Source organism: Lepus europaeus, chromosome 11 (assembly GCF_033115175.1).
Source record: "Lepus europaeus isolate LE1 chromosome 11, mLepTim1.pri, whole genome shotgun sequence".
In the NCBI taxonomy this organism is placed as follows: domain Eukaryota; kingdom Metazoa; phylum Chordata; class Mammalia; order Lagomorpha; family Leporidae; genus Lepus; species Lepus europaeus.
In genome coordinates, this window is record NC_084837.1 from 15,270,901 (window position 1) to 15,290,594 (window position 19,694).

The 19,694-nt window shown below is 37.6% G+C and overlaps 1 protein-coding gene and 1 pseudogene across 1 annotated transcript in view; one reads left to right on the top strand and one right to left on the bottom strand.

Annotated features, from left to right (window-relative positions):
* The first annotated feature begins 860 nt into the window (after window positions 1–860).
* On the top strand, window positions 861–2,317 carry LOC133770434 (alpha-N-acetylgalactosaminide alpha-2,6-sialyltransferase 3-like; annotated as a pseudogene).
* An 11,944-nt stretch (window positions 2,318–14,261) lies between these two features.
* Window positions 14,262–19,694, bottom strand: part of GABRB3 (gamma-aminobutyric acid type A receptor subunit beta3) — a 220,938-nt gene continuing 215,505 nt past the window's right edge. Inside the window, exon 9 of the mRNA XM_062204564.1 lies at window positions 14,262–15,090. Within this exon, the coding sequence (XP_062060548.1) occupies window positions 14,749–15,090 (342 nt within the window). The 3' untranslated portion in view covers window positions 14,262–14,748. The remainder of the gene's footprint in view (window positions 15,091–19,694) is intronic.

The following is a 19,694-nucleotide window of genomic DNA, read 5'->3' on the forward strand; positions in this document are numbered from 1 at the left end:
TGCAATAAGAAATAGAAAATTAACAATTTTATCTATTTCAACACACATCTCAAATAATTGTGAAGACAAGTACACAGAAAATTAATACGGATATAGAAGACTTGAACAATACAATCACTTAATATGATCTAATTGACATTTTATAGAACACTTGATCCAACAGTGGAATGAATATTATTCTCACATGTTCAAGAAACTTTGACTAAAATAGGCCATACCCTGTACCATGAAACAAGTCTTGATATATTTAAAAGTTTTTAAGTGATATAATGTATGTTGTCTCATTTCTTTGGAATTAAGTTGGGGACAAAAAGAATAGAAAGATACCAGAAAGCACACAGTAGTTGCAACCAAAACCAATGCTAAATCAGTCGTGCATCAAAGAAGACACTGAAAGGAACATCAGAGGGGCCAATGCTGTGGCACAGTAGGTTAACCCTCCGCCTGTGGTGCCAGCATCCCATATGTCGCTGGTTCTAGTCCTGGCTGCTCCTCTTCAATCCAGCTCTCTGCTATTGCCTGGGGAAGCAGTGGAAAATGGCCCAAGTGCTTGGACCCCTGCATCCATGTGGGAAACCTGGAAGAAGCTCCTGGCTCCTGATTTTGGATTGGTGCAGCTCCTGCCCTTGCAGTCAATTGCAGAGTGAACCAGTGGAGGGAAGACCTATCTGTTTTTGCCTCTCACTGTCTGCAACTCTACCTCTCAAATAAATAAATAAAATCTTTCAAAAAAAAAGAAAAAGGGAAAATTAGAACATATTCTGAACCCAATAAAGATTAAAACAAGAGTAAAAACTGAAATGGTAAAGTGGTACATAGGGAGAAATTTATAGCCATATTTAACAAGAATTCTCAAATTAATGTCTTCAGCTTTACCTACGAGCCTAGAAAAGCACAAAGGTAACCCAAAGTTAAAAGAAGAAAAAGATTGATGAAGATTAGAGTAGAAAACAATGAGAGTCCGGCGCCGTGGCGCAGTAGGTTAATCCTCCACTTGCGGCACCAGCATCCCATATGGGCACTGGTTCGAGTCCCGGCTGCCCCTCTTCCTCTCCAACTCTCTGCTATGGCCTGGGAAAGCAGTAGAAGATGGCCCAATTCCTTGGGCACCTGCACCCACGTGGGAGACCAGAAAGAAGCACCTGGCTCCTGGCTTTCAGATCGGTGCAGCTCTGGCCATTGCAGCCATTTGGGGAGTGAACCAACGGTAGGAAGACCTTTCTCTCTGTTTCTCTCTCTCACTGTCTGTAACTCTAACTTTCAAATAAAATAAATAAAATCTAAAAAAAAAAAAAACAGAAAAAGAAAACAAGACAGATCCACAGGAATGTGTGCTGGAGCAGTCCTAGTACGGTGCCAGCCTCCAACTGCCGCTGACCCAGTGCACCCACTGCTCGGAGGCAGGAGAGCTGGGGAGTGCCACTGCCTGCATCCTGAAGAGAAAGTCTAAGTTTCCTAACAGCATTTCTCTTCCTGCTGATCGTGCGTCTTGTAAATGAAGTGAATTTCCCCTTGCTACTAAACTGCTTTGGACAACTTGGTGCAAAATGGATACCATTCTCCCACTTGTGCAGGTGGCCCCTTCGAACTCATTATGGATACTTGAATGCGTGGACTCAAGAGCCTTTGCAACTGGACCATGACCTTGGTGCCATGGTGTCAAATTCAGGTCAGATGATTGGCCAGAGGTTGGCAATGAGATAGATCAGAGTCCAGCATTTGAAGAATGAACAATGTCTCCACCAAGAGTTACGAAGGTGTTGGTCACATGACAATGATTTGAGTTGTGTCCCATATAAGTGGTCCTCTTTTGTTAAAAAAATCTTATTTTTTTCAAGGAATCCATCACTACCATTTTGGGGGCCTTTCTGCAATTATGATGAAAGACAGATATATTACAATGGCATCATTTACAACATGTTGAAAAAGAAGGTTGATACCACTCTGTCTCTTGCCCAAATCTATGTGACCACAAAGAAACACATGAGTTACTGTGATGGAGTCTTTAAGAAGGAAACGGAAAGACAGAGTCCAATCTGGCTCTTAGCACAGGGTGGTTTACCTTCATTCTGGCCATGGATGCCTATGACAGCATTCACATCTACAGGATGATAAATGACACCTACGGCAAGACAGAAGGGGATAGAAAAGCCCCTACCACTATTATGAACAAGGACAAGATCAATATGATGAATATTTTCTTCATGAACATGCACCTCATGAGGGGCATATGTTTATCACTGAAAAGAAAGTATTTGCTAAATGGGCCAAGAAACACAGGAAAATATTTTCACATCCAAACCGGACAGTGTCTTGATGTTGGTTTCTGTGATCTTGCCTTTACACTTGACATGATCATTATTCTGCAGCTGTGATGCTGGTGATGCAAAAGACAGTAATGATGATCAAGTGCCTGCACATTCTCAGATATGGATGGGGAATCTTCTAGTAACCTCAACTGGGATTCAGTAGAGGGTGACTGTGCTCATTATGTTCTTTCTTAAGGTTCAACTCCACACATTGCAATATATATATATATATATATATATATATATATATATTTGACAGGCAGAGTGGACAGTGAGAGAGAGACAGCGAGAAAGGTCTTCTGTTGCCGATGGTTCACCCTCCAATGGCCACTGCGGCCGGCACGCTGTGGCCGGCGCACCACACTGATCCGAAGCCAGGAGCCAGGTGCTTCTCCTGGTCTCCCATGTTGGTGCAGGGCCCAAGAACTTGGGTCATCCTCCACTGCACTCCCGGGCCACAGCAGAAAGCTGGACTGGAAGAGGAGCAACCAGGACAGAACCTTGCGCCCTGACTGGGACTAGAACCCGGTGTGCCGGCGCCACAGGTGGAGGATTAGCCTATTGAGCCATGGCGCCAGCCTGCACTTTATATTTTATCTGGAATTGAAATGAACACCAGTGACATGAAAACTGTGACCAGAGAAATGGGATTATCCTTCAGGGTAACTGCTAAAAATTCTTAAACAGTAACTTCATGAACTGTGGCCTCAGGAGGCAAGGTTATTGGCTTCATAGCTTCTTGAACTTGAGTAGCTCCCCTGTCTTCAAGAATGGTTGTCACAAACACTGATCCAAGGAAATGCTCTCAGAGTACAAGAATCTTACCATTGTTACTAGTTAATCTGGGTAGGGAAAGCATCTCTTCCGGATACGTCAACTTCCTGTAGTACTTCCTACCTGAAGCCATTACCTAGTCAACAATGAAGACATCATGGACTTCCTACACATTGAAGTCACCTGACTATCTCAAACGCTAAATTCACAATCAGCCAAGCAGTAAACCTTGATGAATTTCCACTTTCACCATTCCATTCTTACTATCCAAAACAATATAACCAAACATATTATTAGAATGATCTATATTAATGCTTAGTTATTTTTGGTTGAATCCTAATTATGTCCAAAGGCTATTTAACATGTAAGATTCCAACTTCAATGTTGTAGTAACACATACTGTGAAAACATTCCTAAAACATAACCAAAGGGCCCCCCAACGCTACTTTAACATCCAACAACATAAGTGTATATGCTTTTTAAAACCATGAAACAGGGAAAGCAAAGCATATTTTACATCAATTTATATCCTATTATACTTCATAATATATATTTGTATAATCAAATTTCTATTTTATAGGCCAGAGATGTCTCTCTCTGTACACTGTGTTATCATTGTCAAGTGCCAACTCTTAGATATGGAAATAAAATGATTCCTTTATTAAATCTAACCAGAAGTTTTGCTTTTTGGGGTTTATTTTCCCCATAGTGTATGAGTTGTTATACCATAATAACAACAGAAATAATGACCTTACTATCCAAAGTGCTTTGTCATTTAGAATCTACATGTGCTATACCATGTGATGCCCATGAACACCTTTTGGGATTTTAGCCTGCACACTGTGCCATCTGCTAAGTATATGATCTATAATTTGTTAATTGTTCTGATTTATTCCAGATTGCTTTTCTTGCTAATATAGAATAGATTTTTCTTTTTAGTACAGAATAGCATTTGTGTAGACTAGTAACCAATTGATTTCAGTACCAAATGCAATATATTATATCAGAATTGCACAAAAAAAAAAAAGATGGTCTTGGCCATTGACTAAAATTATGAATTTAGTGCTTTTGATTTTTAAATGGATCTGTTCATGTGTAGAAAGAGGACAACAGGAAATATTGAAAGCAAAAGAATACAGTTTCCTGTCCCAGGTTTGAGGCAATCTGTTCTCTGTATACTAATTGCTCATTAAATATTAGAATGTTGCTTGGCTGAAAGAATAGCTAATAATCCAAAGATATCCACACAAAATGATTCAACATACAGAAGTAATAATAACTTTAAAGTAATAATAAAAAAGAGACAACATGGCTTGAATTTACCAAATATTTTCATTAAATGCCACCATCGCTATACAAACACTACAGAAAAATCAGAGATCACTCAGCTCATTCTATAAGGCCACCATAAGTCAGTCTGATGTTGAAAATGGACAAAAACATTACAAGAAAAGAAATTACAGACCAGTATCATTCATGGGATGGATTTTAAAATTGGCAAATCAAATCCAAATCATGTAAAAAGGATAACACATTTGGTTACAGCATGGTCTAGCCCAAGATTTCAAGATAGACTTAACATTCCAAATTCAGTCAATATAATTCACCATATGAAATACAGAAAAATTACTGTACTGTCACCTTATTAGGAGTAGAAGCTAGCATTTGACAATATCTTATATCCATTACTCATGAAAATCTCTCCACAAACTAAGATAGAAGGAAACTTTTTCAGTCTGATAAAGAACATCTATGAATAACTCACTGAAATCATGAACTTAATGGGTGAAAGACTGAATGCTTTCTCTGTCAGATCAGGAAATAAGTAACAATATTCTTATCATTTCTATTCAGTATTATATGAGAAGTTCTTGCTGGTGCAATAAGGCAAGAGACAGAGTGGTATCCATATTGAAAAGGGAGAAGTAAAATCATCTTTATTTGTAGTTAATAGTATTGTCTATATAGAAAATCTGAAGTAATTTCTTTTAAAAGCTATTAAAATTGATTGGTGAGTTTAGTAATATTTTTAGATACAAAGTCAATATAGAAAAATCAATTGTTTTTCTCTGTACTAGCAACAATCAGAAATGAAAATTTTTAAATTATCATTTACAATATCATCTGACAATATAAAACAGGAATTAAAAATGACAAGAGATGTGCAAGGCCTCTACATTTAAAACCAGAAACTATTGTTAAGAGAAATTACAGGAGCATTAGAGCGATTGTTCTCCAATTTTTAGCCACAGAGGATGTTTGGTAAAGTGTGGAGACATTTTTGGTTGCCACCACCAAAGTGTTGGGGGAAGCTTTTGCTACAGAAACCTGGTGAGTAGAGGCTACAGGTGCTGCTAAACATCCTAGAAGGAACAAAACCTGCTTACAACCATGAATTATGTTGTCTTAAATGACAATGTGCCAAGAATGACAAAACATGATGCAACAGAAAGATAAACATTGCCCATGAGTGTGATGACTCCACAGTGTTAGGATGCCAGTTCTCCACAAATTGACCTTTAAATTCAATACAGTATGAATCAAAATCTGAAAAGGCTTTTATATATTTTGCCTATAAGAATAAGTCAATTCTGAAATTTAAATGAGAATGCAAAGGTTCTAACATAGCCAAAACAACTTGAAAAAGAAAAATAAGTCAACACTAAATGATTTTAAGTATTATTATAATATGCAGTAGTTAGACTGTGATGTCAACATACCCAACAGAAACAGAACAGAATCTAGAAGTAGATTCACATATCATGGACTGTCGATTTTCATCAAGGATGCAAAAACAGTTTGCTGGGGGAAACAATAGTTGTTTCTTTTTTAACAAGTGGTGCCAGAACAATTGTACATGCACATACAGAAGTGAACTTTCATTTATACCTCACAGTGTAAGCGTATTATAAGTCCAAATCTAACACATAAAGCCATGAAACTTCTAGAAGAAAACGTAAGGAACAGTCATTGTGACTTTGGGTTAGGTAAATATTTCTAAGCTATAATAGCAAATATGTGACCCACAAAAATGGGTAAATTGAATATCAAACTTAAAAATGTATCCTTTTTACCAACTGTTAAAGAACAAAAATACAAGCCATGAGCTAGGAGAAAAAAGTTACAAACCGTATATCTGATAAGGGGTCTGTGTCCAAAATTTATAAAGAACTCCCAGAACAATAATTATAAAACAAACTAATAACATGGACAGAAGACTTAGAACAGGCCCTTTATTAATGAAAACAACAGATGGCAAACATAGGGAAAGATGCTTAACATTATTAGTTAATAAAATTATTCAAATTTAAACCAAAAGCAAATGCAAACTGTACAACTCTCATAACAGATAAAATGAAAAATACTAATTATATCAAGTGTTGAAAAGTATGTAGAGGAAACAGAATTTTCATACAGAACTCATAAAATGCAAAATGTTTCCATAATTTTGGAAAAGTTCCATCAAAAGTTACATAAAACACCGTAAGATCTACTCTTAGGTATTTTCCTAAAGAAAAATGAAAGCATAGGTTTTTTCCAAAGACTGGTTCATGGTGCAACTTTATAGGTAAGATTCAAAAGGTAGAAATAATCCAATTTTCTAATAATAGGTGAATATATGAACAAATTTTGGCATATCCATAAAATGGAATACTACTCACCAATAAAACATAGGTAACTATTGACATACACACCATGGATGAATCTCAAAGTAATTATATTGAGGGAATGAGTAGAATAAAAGTACTGTACACTGCTTGATTCCATTTATGTAGAATTTTATAAAATGAAAATAATTTCTAGTACATCAGTTGTTAAAGACATTAGTTGCTGGTTAGAGACAGGAATGGGAATCTTAGAGTGGGCTGAAATACATGGCGCAGTAAGGATATTTGGGGGATGGATTTGTTCATTATTTTGATGATTTCATATGTTAAAATTAATTAAATTACACATGTTGAATATGTACAGTTTCTGTATGACATTTATAACTCAAAAATAACATTTAAAATGAAATGCAGTTGTTAAAATCAATCCACCAGAACATACAGACTATAGACAAAAAAGTCTGGATCAGGATAGAAACATTGTATAGTAAGGATTAGACCATATAGTAAGGATTAGACCACTATGTATAAAATTCGACTCACAGGAGCACATGGAAAAATGTAGAGGAAATAAAAAAAGAAAGAATACAAGAAAAATATTCACAGAAACAGAAATGCATCTTTGAGTTGAGAGGCTCACCCAGGACAAAACACCTTAAACAAACCAACCAATACAAATAAAAGACTCACACTAAAGACCACTTTATGAAATACCAGAAAGGCATCATGAACGTTTCCTTAAACCAGGGCAGTTGGATTGTGTGCGAAGTGAGGATTTGAGGCTTGAGTTGCCTATGAGTAAATAGCATGATCTGACACACAACTTGTAAGTAGTACCATCAGCTGATAAAATACAATGGCAGAATGATTACAGTTCTAGGGTAACTGCTTTTCAATCAGCACATAAATACTTTGCTAACTGCAAATGAAATCTAAAGGGTCAAGTAAAGAATTCAGATATGCACAAACCTTCACCTCCACCACCCTATGATATTATCTGAGGAAGAACTGAAGCTAGAGGGATAAAACCAGGAAGATAAAACACATGGGCTACCCAAAAAAAAAAAAAAAAATCATGGAATTAATCCCTACATCTAATGGGATAAAACCAGAGTGAGAGTTTTGAAGCAAGTCTAAAAAGTAAGTTGCCTGGATTTGTACAGGAAGTTAGTCAATGACAAGAAAAACATTTCCATGTAGCAAAGTGAAAAGATTCTCAATCATGAATTTAGTGACTGAAGTGATGATTAACATCAGTTACATGGTCAAAAAAGTACATCATTCTTTTCTCATTAAGAAAAATAAGCCAAATTAATAACCCCAGAATCACACTTGTGGAGACTGGGGAAATATTAAACCTAGCAAAATCTTATGTAAATAAAAGGTGGTGCGGTTTGGGATCCACTGCAGGAATGCAAGAGAAAGCAATTCATTTGACTTGGATTTTAGGAAGGTTCTTAAGGTAGCCTATGTTTGAGACAATAGACATGCAGAGATTAGAAAGAAACTCAACCCAACAGCTTAGGTCCATTTTGAAGAAAAATATTTATATAATCTTTATAACATCTGCACTTTAAAATAGTTCAACTACCAGAATTAATTTTTACGTAAAATACTCAAGCCTGAATTATGGTTAGATATGAGTGTAAAATCTCTCATTGATGATAATGCAGTAACAGCTGACAGGATATGTCTTCTGCCACACTCTATCAACTGAAGCCACCTTCTAGGCAGGAATACTGCCTTTGTTTTTTAAAAAAATATTCTAATGTTTATATATTTAAACCAAAAATACTAAACCTTGTACTATACTTATACAGTACAGTTAAACAATATGGCTTGTTCATTAAATTTCCAACTTTTAGAAACAATCTGTAAACACAATCTTAAGTGCTGAAATATAATTTTATTATTACTGGCAGAGTGTCAGTGTTTTCAACTTTGATAATGTAAAATTAGAGTAACAGTTAACAAATGTTGGGAGGTGGAAAAAGAGGAAGAAAAGTTCATGGACAGATAAGGGTGTTAATATATTTTTAAAATGGAGACTTAAGAGACAGTTGCTGAAACTCTGTGAAATAAGACATGAAGATTGAAGTTGTAAAGACATTAACTTACAGTCATCTGTCCCTCAGGGCCGCTGGCTAGATTCTTGTTTAAGTTTCAACACAACACCAACACTACCCACGTCCAGTATGTACTCTGCCATGTCAGTGAATTGCATTTTATTTGAAAGCACCCTGTCCATTGCTTGCTTGATGACTCTAACCAGAGCCAGTTAATATAAAAGGGAAGCGCCACGGAGTGATTCACCTATAATTCCAGGAATACCTCAATTGCTATTGCTGGATTAGACCTATACAGGGCTAGCTGTCCTACCTAAGAAATGCCACCACAGGTCTCTGAAGGATAACATTCTCATTAAGAGCAGGCTGCTACTCTTAAGAAGCTGTTACAAAGGAAGTTAGTGTGAGCATTGGAAAATGGTGACAGCTGTGGGTGTGGACAGTGGCAGCTACGGAACAAGAGCGTGACTAGAGTACTGGCAGAGACTCTATGGGTATACCCAGACCTCACATTCCATGAGACTTCCTTAGCTGTTCAAAAAGAAGAAGCTTTTAATAAAGAGGCTTTAAAAATTAGAACAGAATTTGAAAATTCTTTATTCTTCAGTCATCGGTCATTTGAACTCGTCACCCAGGATAGTTAGTGCTTTAACCTGGTGAAGTAGGTGTGAGCTGTTTTAGCCTCAAAGAATTAGTGTGGACTATGTCCAAGTCAGGGTCCCAAAGAAGAACAGGAATGTGGAAAAGCTTCCCACATGATGGAAAAAAAAAAATAAAACAATACAGGAAAGAATTACTGAAGAAATCATGTTACCTTGCTTACAGAACATAAATTGGGAGGTGAATCTGTTTTCATACTCTACCTTGCTGAGGGCATTTTGATTACTTACAACCAATGGAAGCATTCTTTGTGAAGTGTCTCCAGGTGAGTCAACAGTTTCTCTGGGAGACGATCAATGAATTTCTAAGTCTTATCTGGTTTGAGATATCTGAGGATCTGAGTTCATTCATCATTCATTCACATATTCATTCATTCTAAGACATCAGTGGAAGCAAGAGAAATTCCCTTGGATTATTAAGGAACGAAAGATAATGGGACAGGCATTTGCTACGGTCACACATTGGAACTCCTGTATCCCCTATCATAGTGAGTGGGTTTGAGTCCCAGTTCTGCTTCCAATTCCAACTTCCTGATAATGTGCACCTTGAGAGACAGCGAGTGAAGGCTTGAGTACTTGGGTCCCTGCCATCATATAGGCTACCCAGATGAATTCTGGGCTTCTGGCTTTGGCCTGGCCCAGTCCTTGGTGTTGTAGGATTCGGGAAGTGAACCAGTGGATGAAAGGTCTCTGTCTCTATGTCTTTCTGCCATTTGAATACATAAAAGAAAATAAATACAATTTAATTTTTTTAAAGAAATAACTAAAAATAAGAATCAATACCACACTGAGCAGTAAATTTTGGTAAGTTGGTTCCCTAGCCACTAATATAAAAACATTTCTTTCTTAAAACACTTATTTTCAGACAGGGATGTTAGTTGTCTGTGTTCCAAGTTGTCCTTTATGTTCAAATGGTGATTTCTTAAATTTAAAGTCATATTAAAATTGGTCTTTCATAGGCTAATATTGGGCTTAATTTTTTTTTTATTTTCAGAATAATCTGAATGGGCACATGCAACCAAAAAGGATGGGGATTAGAGTAACCACACCATTTCAATAATAAACAACCAAGGAAGAAAAGAAAATCAGTCTTCACATTTAAGTCAGTTAGTCCTTTTTTAATAAATTTGAATTCATTCATCAACAAGTTTCATATTTTATCTATCACTCAATTTTGCTGTTTTTCATGTCAAATAATACCAAAAATTACATCAATGTGCTTAAGCAAAACCAGGTTTAAATTTATCTTTACAATGAAATGAAATCAACATGGGAATTGATCAAGACAGCAATCATCTATACCTACTAGAATAATCCTGCACTTACTTACCTTTAATGCACTCACTGACTTGTGAAGTAGAAAAATGAGACAAGAATGACAAAATGTGTCCATGGGGCTGTCCCTAGAGAGTGGCATGGTATGGGAGCCAATCTCTGGGAGGCTGCTGTTTACCCAGGTGTTGGGAATTTAGTATTTCAGGAAAACATGGCACCTTTCAATGCAGTAGAAGAGGTAATCAATCCAAGGCACACTAGCTAGTGTCCTGGGAAAATTGAATCCACCTGGGCAGCTTTTTGCCCCTAGATTCAATGTTACTCTGACTTATGGCTCACACAGAGATGAGAGCCAGAACCAAGTCCAAGAGTAACAAAATATTTCACCAATTGTTCAGTTTTACTTACATAAAATGGCCAGAAATGTGAACTGGTTTTCAGGTACAGAGTCAAAGTAAGATTTATGGACCAGTTTATACTTTCAAGCCAGGAGATTCAAAGTTGGACACATTCTCTTTTTGGAACACACCACCGAGGGACAAACAGCAGTGGGTTTTCTAATAAATGCTGAAAATGGACACCTACAACTGCAGTGTGTCTGTCCCCTTCAAACCAGTCCCATGCATCTTTGGGATCACCTCTGAAATGATCTTGGTGAAAATGTCACTTCCATGTTTAAACAGGAGAGAAGTGCCTTCAATGAGAGTAATTGAACATGTCAAAGTTCTGGGTGCTGGCATTAAAAACACATGATACTGCAGAAGTGCATGTAACTTTCAAACCTAATGAGAATATTATCATGGCATACTTTCTAGTTCCTTTGAGATTCAGAGGAAATGGATATTTCATGGTATAGACAGTGAAACCCCTCTACAGTCCTGGGGTTGGTGAACAGGAATAACATGTTTTAAAGATTGCTCAAGTTTTGTCTGTCTTTCTCTGCAGAGATTTGTGTACCAGGGCTCTTGAATTGTCTCAAGCATATCTGAACGTCACAGCAGCAAACCATCATAAGATTATTCTGTACATTTTGAGCCCCCTTGAAGCATTTTGGAAAGACAGGAATATTTATAAAATTAGCTTTTATTACTTTCAATTGAGAAAGAAATCACATTATATCTCAAACTAAACTTTTCTCTGCTTACTTAAGAGGTCTGCATGCAGGTAACAGCCTCTTCACATTATTATCAGAGGTCTGGGTTCAGAATTTCTCATCACGGTTCGCTCACTGGCTCAAATAACCACTGTGGAGTAATGAGAGATCATTTTAACAGAACAGAGAATCAAATTCAACTCTCTTCTGTCAGCACAGAGTTCTCTTCTTGATACTTCTCATAGCTTTTAAAAATGGAGAAGCTATAAAACAATTTTATTCGAAGAAACATAATTTTCTTCTGAAATGGAATAAAGCAAACACATACCCAAGGATCTTAAAAAGTTGGTTTTTTTTTACAGAACATATGTATGTATTTGTGTGTGTATGTGTGTGTAGTTACAAACACTATTTATAGTATAGCTATTATGTTAACTTCATCGCAGTGTCTACAAAGTTGTGGATCCCAGTCTTGGTGCCAAATGCATATAAAAAGCTCAAAAGCTATTATGACTATACCATGCAAATTTATGTCCAGAAAAACTTGGGAAGTAGACTGCAGCTTTTCTGAGCCCCATAGGGTCTCTGCCTTTGATATTTGGGTACCTCAGCTATGCATCAAAAAAGTTTTGAATCACACTTCTCCCAGAAAGAATTAATGTCACAGTTCTGAATAGTATAAATTATACTCTTAAATTACCCCTTGACAGATTTCATCCATTCATTTGCATTTTGGGGTCCTTCTTCTGCATGTGGAGCTCATACCTTGAATTACTCAATACAGAAAAAGATACCTGAAGTATTGAAAGGGATAAGGTTGTTGCAAATGCTGTTTTGTTCTTTAACATATTAACAATGATAAGGCCACTTACAAGGTTGTTCCCAAACTGCTTAGCTTTTAGGATCTCCCATTGTTACCCATGACAAAATTGCCAGAGAAAAGCCAAAGACCAACAAATCAGTGGCTAGTCTCTAGAGGAAAAAAAAATTAAAACTAGAGAGCAGAGATTGGGAGAAGACATTGAAGAAAGAAAGGAATGAAGGAGGGAAAGGGGCATAAAAATTGGAAATTGTTTCTAGCATAAGATTTTGTGGATTATGTATTATCTGATGCTGGGTTTGAAACTATTGCAGACTCCCACAAATTAATGGTTGTTACGGACAACAAAGAAAAATCAAGTAGTGGTCAGCTCATGCTGACAGTCCCCACAGCACACGCCCTCAGCGAGGGTGGTGCTTCTATCTGTGTGGAAGATGCTGGGACCAGCAACAGGAGTCTTGGACTAGACTCTGCTCATTAAGTTTTGAACAGAACAGAGATGTGGCATAGTGGGATAAAGTATTAATTTAGCAATTCTTTCCTGCATATTTTGCTTTTTAAATTTTTTTCTCCAAATGCTTAACTTCACTGTGACACCTGTTTGCACAACTGTAGTCATTTCAGTTTATGGATGCCTGTGATAGAAATATTGTTTACAAAAAATATATCATCTCTTTTTTTCTTTAGAAAGATCTCATCTAAATAGTAAGTTAAGGTTGCGTCTATGAAACCGGTGCACCTTGTCTTGTTTCTACGATCTTTAAAAAGTCCAAATACTGATGAGGCTGTGGCTCAGAAGGAACCAAGTGACTGTGTTTGTTGTAAGGTTGCCCTCTTTGCCTCAGAGAACGGTCATGGGTTGTTGGGTGGTACGTGGTGTGTACTGGTCGTGTTCCTGCAGAATCCTAGGAAGCCTAGGAGTCACTGGATGTGCTTATGAAATATGTCAGATACAGAAACAAAGGCATGAGGAATATCTTAGTTTCTGAAAGTGAACATTAGAAGTGTTTTAGCTTCAATCTTAATTTCTAGTTAACAGAAAGTAGTTACATCACATAAAGAAAAATATGACATTGCATGCTGCCATGATAGCAAGCATAAGAAACAAAATCTTGGTAAATATACAAATGTATGCATATTATGCAAATATATCTTATATTAACATACAATGTTATAAGAATGATTGATAACATAACTGCAGGGGGGAAAATCATCCTAGATGGTTTTTCCTTAGAGTAACAAATAACCTGAGACGTCTATGCTTTCTGTAAGTTGTCAGACCTAAAAATCCATACGTGATGTAGTGCACATTTTCAGTGATTGAAATGTCATTGCCAAAATGTGCCACTATGTTCCCACATGACAGTTTAGCTGGATCCACTCCAGGTGAATGAGAAACACACAAATACTGTATATTGGAGTACTTACAATGAGTTGCCATTCACTCCTGATGGGTTTTCAATAGGTAGACGTTCAGACGGCAACGTGGGATCTATCTATGTTTAAGACAACGGGTAAGCGCACACAGGCTGTGGCTCACCTCATCTGCTACACCATTACAGAAAAAGTACACCTGATGAAAACAAACCCAATCATCAGAAAAGCCAAAAGTCTCTGCTTAGTAAACTGAAAGAGAATGTGAAGTGTGTGACTCATTTTAAACTAGCAATACCACTGTATGAGTTTCAAAAGATTAACTAATCATTTCTGATTTTTGAACTAAAACTTCTAACATGGTAATAAAAGACACATTTTGGGATGATATTGTGTTTCACGCCCTCATTCTCAAGGCATAATATTTAGATACTTGTCCCTTTCAATTAAAAAAGAAAACAACTATGACTTTCTTTAGTATGCATCCTGTGTTAAATTGTCCATAGCTGCAAATGTATATATGTATGTGTATTTGTTCTACATACACACAGGAACTTATACCTGTGTGTATGAACACATACACATACATCCTCATATACACGTGTATTTTATATATATGCTGAGAAAGTTCACATATATATACAATTGTGTATGTATATATGTGTGTGTCTGTGTGTGTGTCTGTGTGTGTACAGGTATAAAAACTTGACAGGCAGAGTAATATTTCTCTCAGTGTTAAATGAAGTCTTTCAAAAATCAAGTACAGTCACTCAGTTAACATAGTACAGCCAGTAAACTAAGTTGAAAAGAGAAAAAGTGAAGGGAAACACGATCCTGGACCATCTGTCTATGGCATTCACATCGGTTAGATCAGGGATTTTAATTTTGAGCTGCGAAGACCTCCTCCGTAGATGGGTCTTCTTTTGTGGGATGCTTCTGTCCCCCATGTATCGCCCATGCCCTTCCCTAGGCATGCTCTGTTTCCTGTACTGGATTCCTGAGTTGTCAAAGGATATTGGTGAATTCCCGGTATCACCAATGCTGCCTGTGACTTCATTCATTTCATTGTGAACTTCCAACGATGTTAACAGAATATTTCCACGAGCATCCACCTAATTGGAAGAAAATGTGCACAATTAAGCAGGTAGCATGCTGATAAATCTAATTTTCATAAGGAAACCCAACCCAGGATAAAATGATGTTATACAATCAGATGACATACTGTATGAGAAAAATGTGTATCTGTGAAACCTAGCCTGTTTTATTTGGAAACATACCATTCTGGAGGCTTAACTGCAGCTTAGAGATTTTATTTATCTGATTTAAAATTTCTCATAAAGGCAATTAGAAAAATATAGAATGGGGTGCTTTTTCATATTGAAATTTCGCTTGACACAAGTCCTTACTGAAGAGAAAACAGTTTTTCAAATGTTAACTTTTGAATAATAACCATTTTCAATGACTATAAACTATATAGAATCTATAGCAACTCCTCCATACATACCCATGATTTCACTCTTTGCAATTCTGATTATCTGCAATCAAATGGCTCATCATGGTTCAATGATCCTTCTTCTGATATAGGATATAGCATCCTAATTCCACATCACAACACCTATGTCACTCACCTTTCTTCCTCGAATGTAGGCCCTGTGTCAGCTCACATTGTAATAAGAAGGGTGAATGCAATAGAAGGTATTTTGAGAGACAGACCACATTCTCATAACTTGTCATATTGCAGTACATTATAATTGCTCCATTTATTAGTAGTAATTATAATTATTTTCTTATTGTGCCCAATTTATGAATGAAACACCACCATAGATGTTTATGTGTAATAAAAATAGTATCTACGTAATTAAGTACTCTCTGTGGTTTTAGGCATCCACTGGAGATCTTGCAGTATATTCCCTGTGGATGAGACAGGGGACTATTACATACTCTCCCATTCTTCTTTGGAAGTCAGTTTGTCCCCTTTCCTCATGATAAAAAAAAATCCAAATTACCATGTAGAAACAAGTGGATAGTCCTGTGACTGAAGAATCTCTAGGTGGAGTCAGTGGGGTAAATGCAGATACTCCACTCAAGCAGGATCTCCTTGTCCAATCCTGTGCCTACAGGAGATCTCTTTTCAAAGGTTTATATAAGATAGACTAAAATTCCTCCCCATAACAGAGCCAAACTTTAAAATACCATTTTATTGTGTGTTAAACACAGAGTCAGAACTTTCATGGTGATACCAATGGTCCGTTTCTTCTCTGGCTTCCCATGGATCTCTCAGCATAAAATCTTGAGACTTAGGATCCCAGAGGGGTTCTTTCTAGGGACAGACTGAAGGTTCCTCTCTCTGAGCAGTATCAATCCCTGCCATGGTCTCTGGTCCATTCCACAGTCTCCTGAGCACTTACTCCAGCATGCTCTACATTCCGCTGCTGGATGACCATCTACATTATCCTTTTGTATGTGGAAAGCCCAATGCTTGTTTCAGCTCAACACTAAGTATATCTGAATCCTTCAGTGAAATTTTCACACAACTAATTATTTTGTAAATGAATAATTTATCAATTTATTAATTGGTATCATTCTATCTTTTATAGGCAGACATTAAGCAAGATGAGCAGGGGAGGAGATAAGGAGAGCAAACTTCTGATTGTTGATAGAGAAGAGACAGGGTCCCTGGTGGAGCTCTGACAAAGGCTGGGTCCCCACGTTGAATGGCCCTCAGACAACAAAGTGGGTAGAGCACAGGAAGCACTGCCAACATCCAGAGCCACTTGTCTTTGGCACAAAGAAGACTCTAAGAGGTCTCCAGTATGACTTGAGGATACCACTGAAAGTCATTCAACTGTGCTCAGGGAAAGTGAGGTGTGGTCATCAGAATACAGTCCCCAGAAGGTCACACCACACTCACCAGAACCTGTGAACGTGCTGCTGTACTTGTAAAGGGACTTTGTAGTTGTAATTAAAGGTACAGACCTTAAAACATGATTATCTCAGTGGGCCCAATTTAATCACACGAGTTATCAAAAATATAGTAGGGGCTATCACTGTGGCGTAGCAGCTAAAACCGGTGCCTGCAGTACCGGCAGCCCATATGGGTGCTGGTTCGAGTCCCAGCTGCTCCATTTCCGATCCAGCTCTCTGCTATGGCCTTGGAAAGCAGTAGAAGACGCCCCAAGTCCTTGGGCCCCTGCACCCATGTGGGAGACCCAGAGGAAGCTCCTGGCTCCCGGCTTTGGATAGGCTCAGTTCTGGCCATTGCAACCATCTGGAGAATGAACCAGAGGGTGGAAGACCTCTCTCTCATTCCCTGCCTCTGCCTCTTTGTAACTCTACCTTTCAAATAAATAAAATAAATCTTTAATAAAAAAAGTATAGAGCAGTTCCCCCTAATCCATGGACCATCCATTCCAAGACTCTGACGCCTCAAACTGTAGATAGCTCCTAACACTATATATTGCTATTCTTTTCCTATACATACATGTCTATGATAAAGTTAGTTTATAAATTAGGCAAAGTAATAGATTAAAAACAATGAAACTTACAACATGACCTAGAAAAAGGTTATGTGAATGTCTTCTCTCTCTCTCATTCTCTCTCTCTCTCTCTGTCTCTTTCTCTCTCTCTCTCTAATTGCCATGAGACTTGGGAGTATGGTTGTGAAGAAAGTAAGGATCCTAGCCAGGATGGGCGGGGAGGCATACGATTTCATCATACTACTCAAAGGCAATTTAAAACTTATGGATTATTTCTTTCTGGAATTTTCCATTAATACTTTCAGGCCCCAGTTAACCCCAAATAACCAATATTCCAGCAAGCAAAACTATGGATAATGCAAGATTTCTGTAGGAAACTTTTTCCTGCTAGAAACAAAAGTCAGAGAAATGAAAGCAGAAGGATTTGAAGCCTGAAAAAAGTGAAATCCCCATGTATGAAGACATGGAAAGCTGCAAGAAGAAATAGGGCAGTCAATAGCAGTAAAGACTGTCTCCAGCCATCAGTAAGCAAGGCAAGGGGAACTACAGTCCTACAACCATAGGGAACCATAAAAAATGATCTTCAAGAAGTTCACAGGAAATGTGCATTATGAAAAAATGATGCATGAGTTTCAAAAAAAATTTTGCACCAAAATAAATATACTTTTTAAATTCCACTTGCCCACAAACCATTTGAGTTACTCTCACTTTTGGCCAACCACTTGAATGAACCTGGAAGCACATTTATCCCGAGAGTCTTCCAAATCGAAAACAGCCCTGGCTGTTACTTCAGCCTTGTGAAACTCTATACAGAGGACCCAGCTAAATCCCACTGCATTGTACTTCTGTACTATGTGATTGTCAGATGGAAATGGGTGTTGTTTAAAGGTGCTTGATTTTTGGTAATCTGATAGGGCAATAATTAAAAAAAAACAAAAACACTGCAAGAGGTAAGAGTGAAAATGTATTTGCATTGGACCTCAAAAAATGGTAAGAATTTTTTAGGCATAAAGAAAGAAGAACATCATACGCACAGGTCTGATAAGTACATTCTGAGAAAAGCAAACTAGCTGAGTGGGAACCAAATTCTAGAGGAAATGGTTTCCTGCACAGTACTTTCAGCATATGCTTGGCCTGTGATAGGTGATCACTGCCATTCCCACCATTGTCATTATTATCTTTGCATCATCTTACCCAGTAGGAACACACACAGTGATGAATGGAAATGCAAACTAGAGTCAGGGCAATAAGGTTTTCTGTTTTTTACATTAAATAATTTAAACATTCATTAAGGAACAAGAAGTAAAAGTGATTTCTCAGTAGAAAAGTGACATATTTCTGAAGCACAACTCAAGCCTCAAGCCGCAGGATTAAAAGTAAACACTGGATACAATAAAGACCCCAGTGCTGGTTAGAGTACTCTCACTGGTTTCTGCTTCCTTTAGGGCAGTATAGAAGAGAAATAATTACTCCCTTCCCACCACGGCAACAAACCACAGCATTTCCTCAAAGCCTCAATGGCACACTTGGTGCACCCACAGCAGCAACACTTGGCCACTGGCTGGTCAGTTTTTTATCTGTGCAGTTCTGAGAGGGTAAAAAGAGTATAGAGAGACAAAGCACTCGGGTCTTCTCTGGGTATAGGAGACACACACTCTTACATTCACCCTGCAGCAAGCATGTCACTAGCCTGGATGGTGCCCAGTTTTCTTACACAATGCTGCCTGTGAGTTATAAAACGAAGAGTGTCCCTGTAGAAATCTTTATGGGCAGAGCAGTCACCTTAGAATGGATGACAGCCAGGCTAGGGGAAGTCAGAAATGCAAATTCCTGAAGACAACATCCTGTGTACCAAGGAGATGTCCTACATGAAGACATGCTGTAGGGAAAGGGGAAACATTGACACAGAAATATTAGCATTTTCTTACTTTTGTTTTAATCTGGTAGAGGGAAAATTCTATAGCTGATTTTGTCTCAAAAGAAGCAGGAATGTTAGATCTTGGTAGGATTTTGGAACTTGTGCTCTATGTCTGTTCTTTTTGTCATCTTTCCCTGGAATGATCTGCAATAAAACTACTCCAATGTCAAAGCCTATTTGGTAACTTCAGAATCAGGGAAGCATCCATTGATTTAGGTTAAAGAATCTTTCATTGTTCTAAGAGGATGTAGGAGGAGAAGCCCAAGAAGACTTAAGGTGTGGCCAAAAGAGAAGACAGCAAACATGTGGGGCCAAGACATCC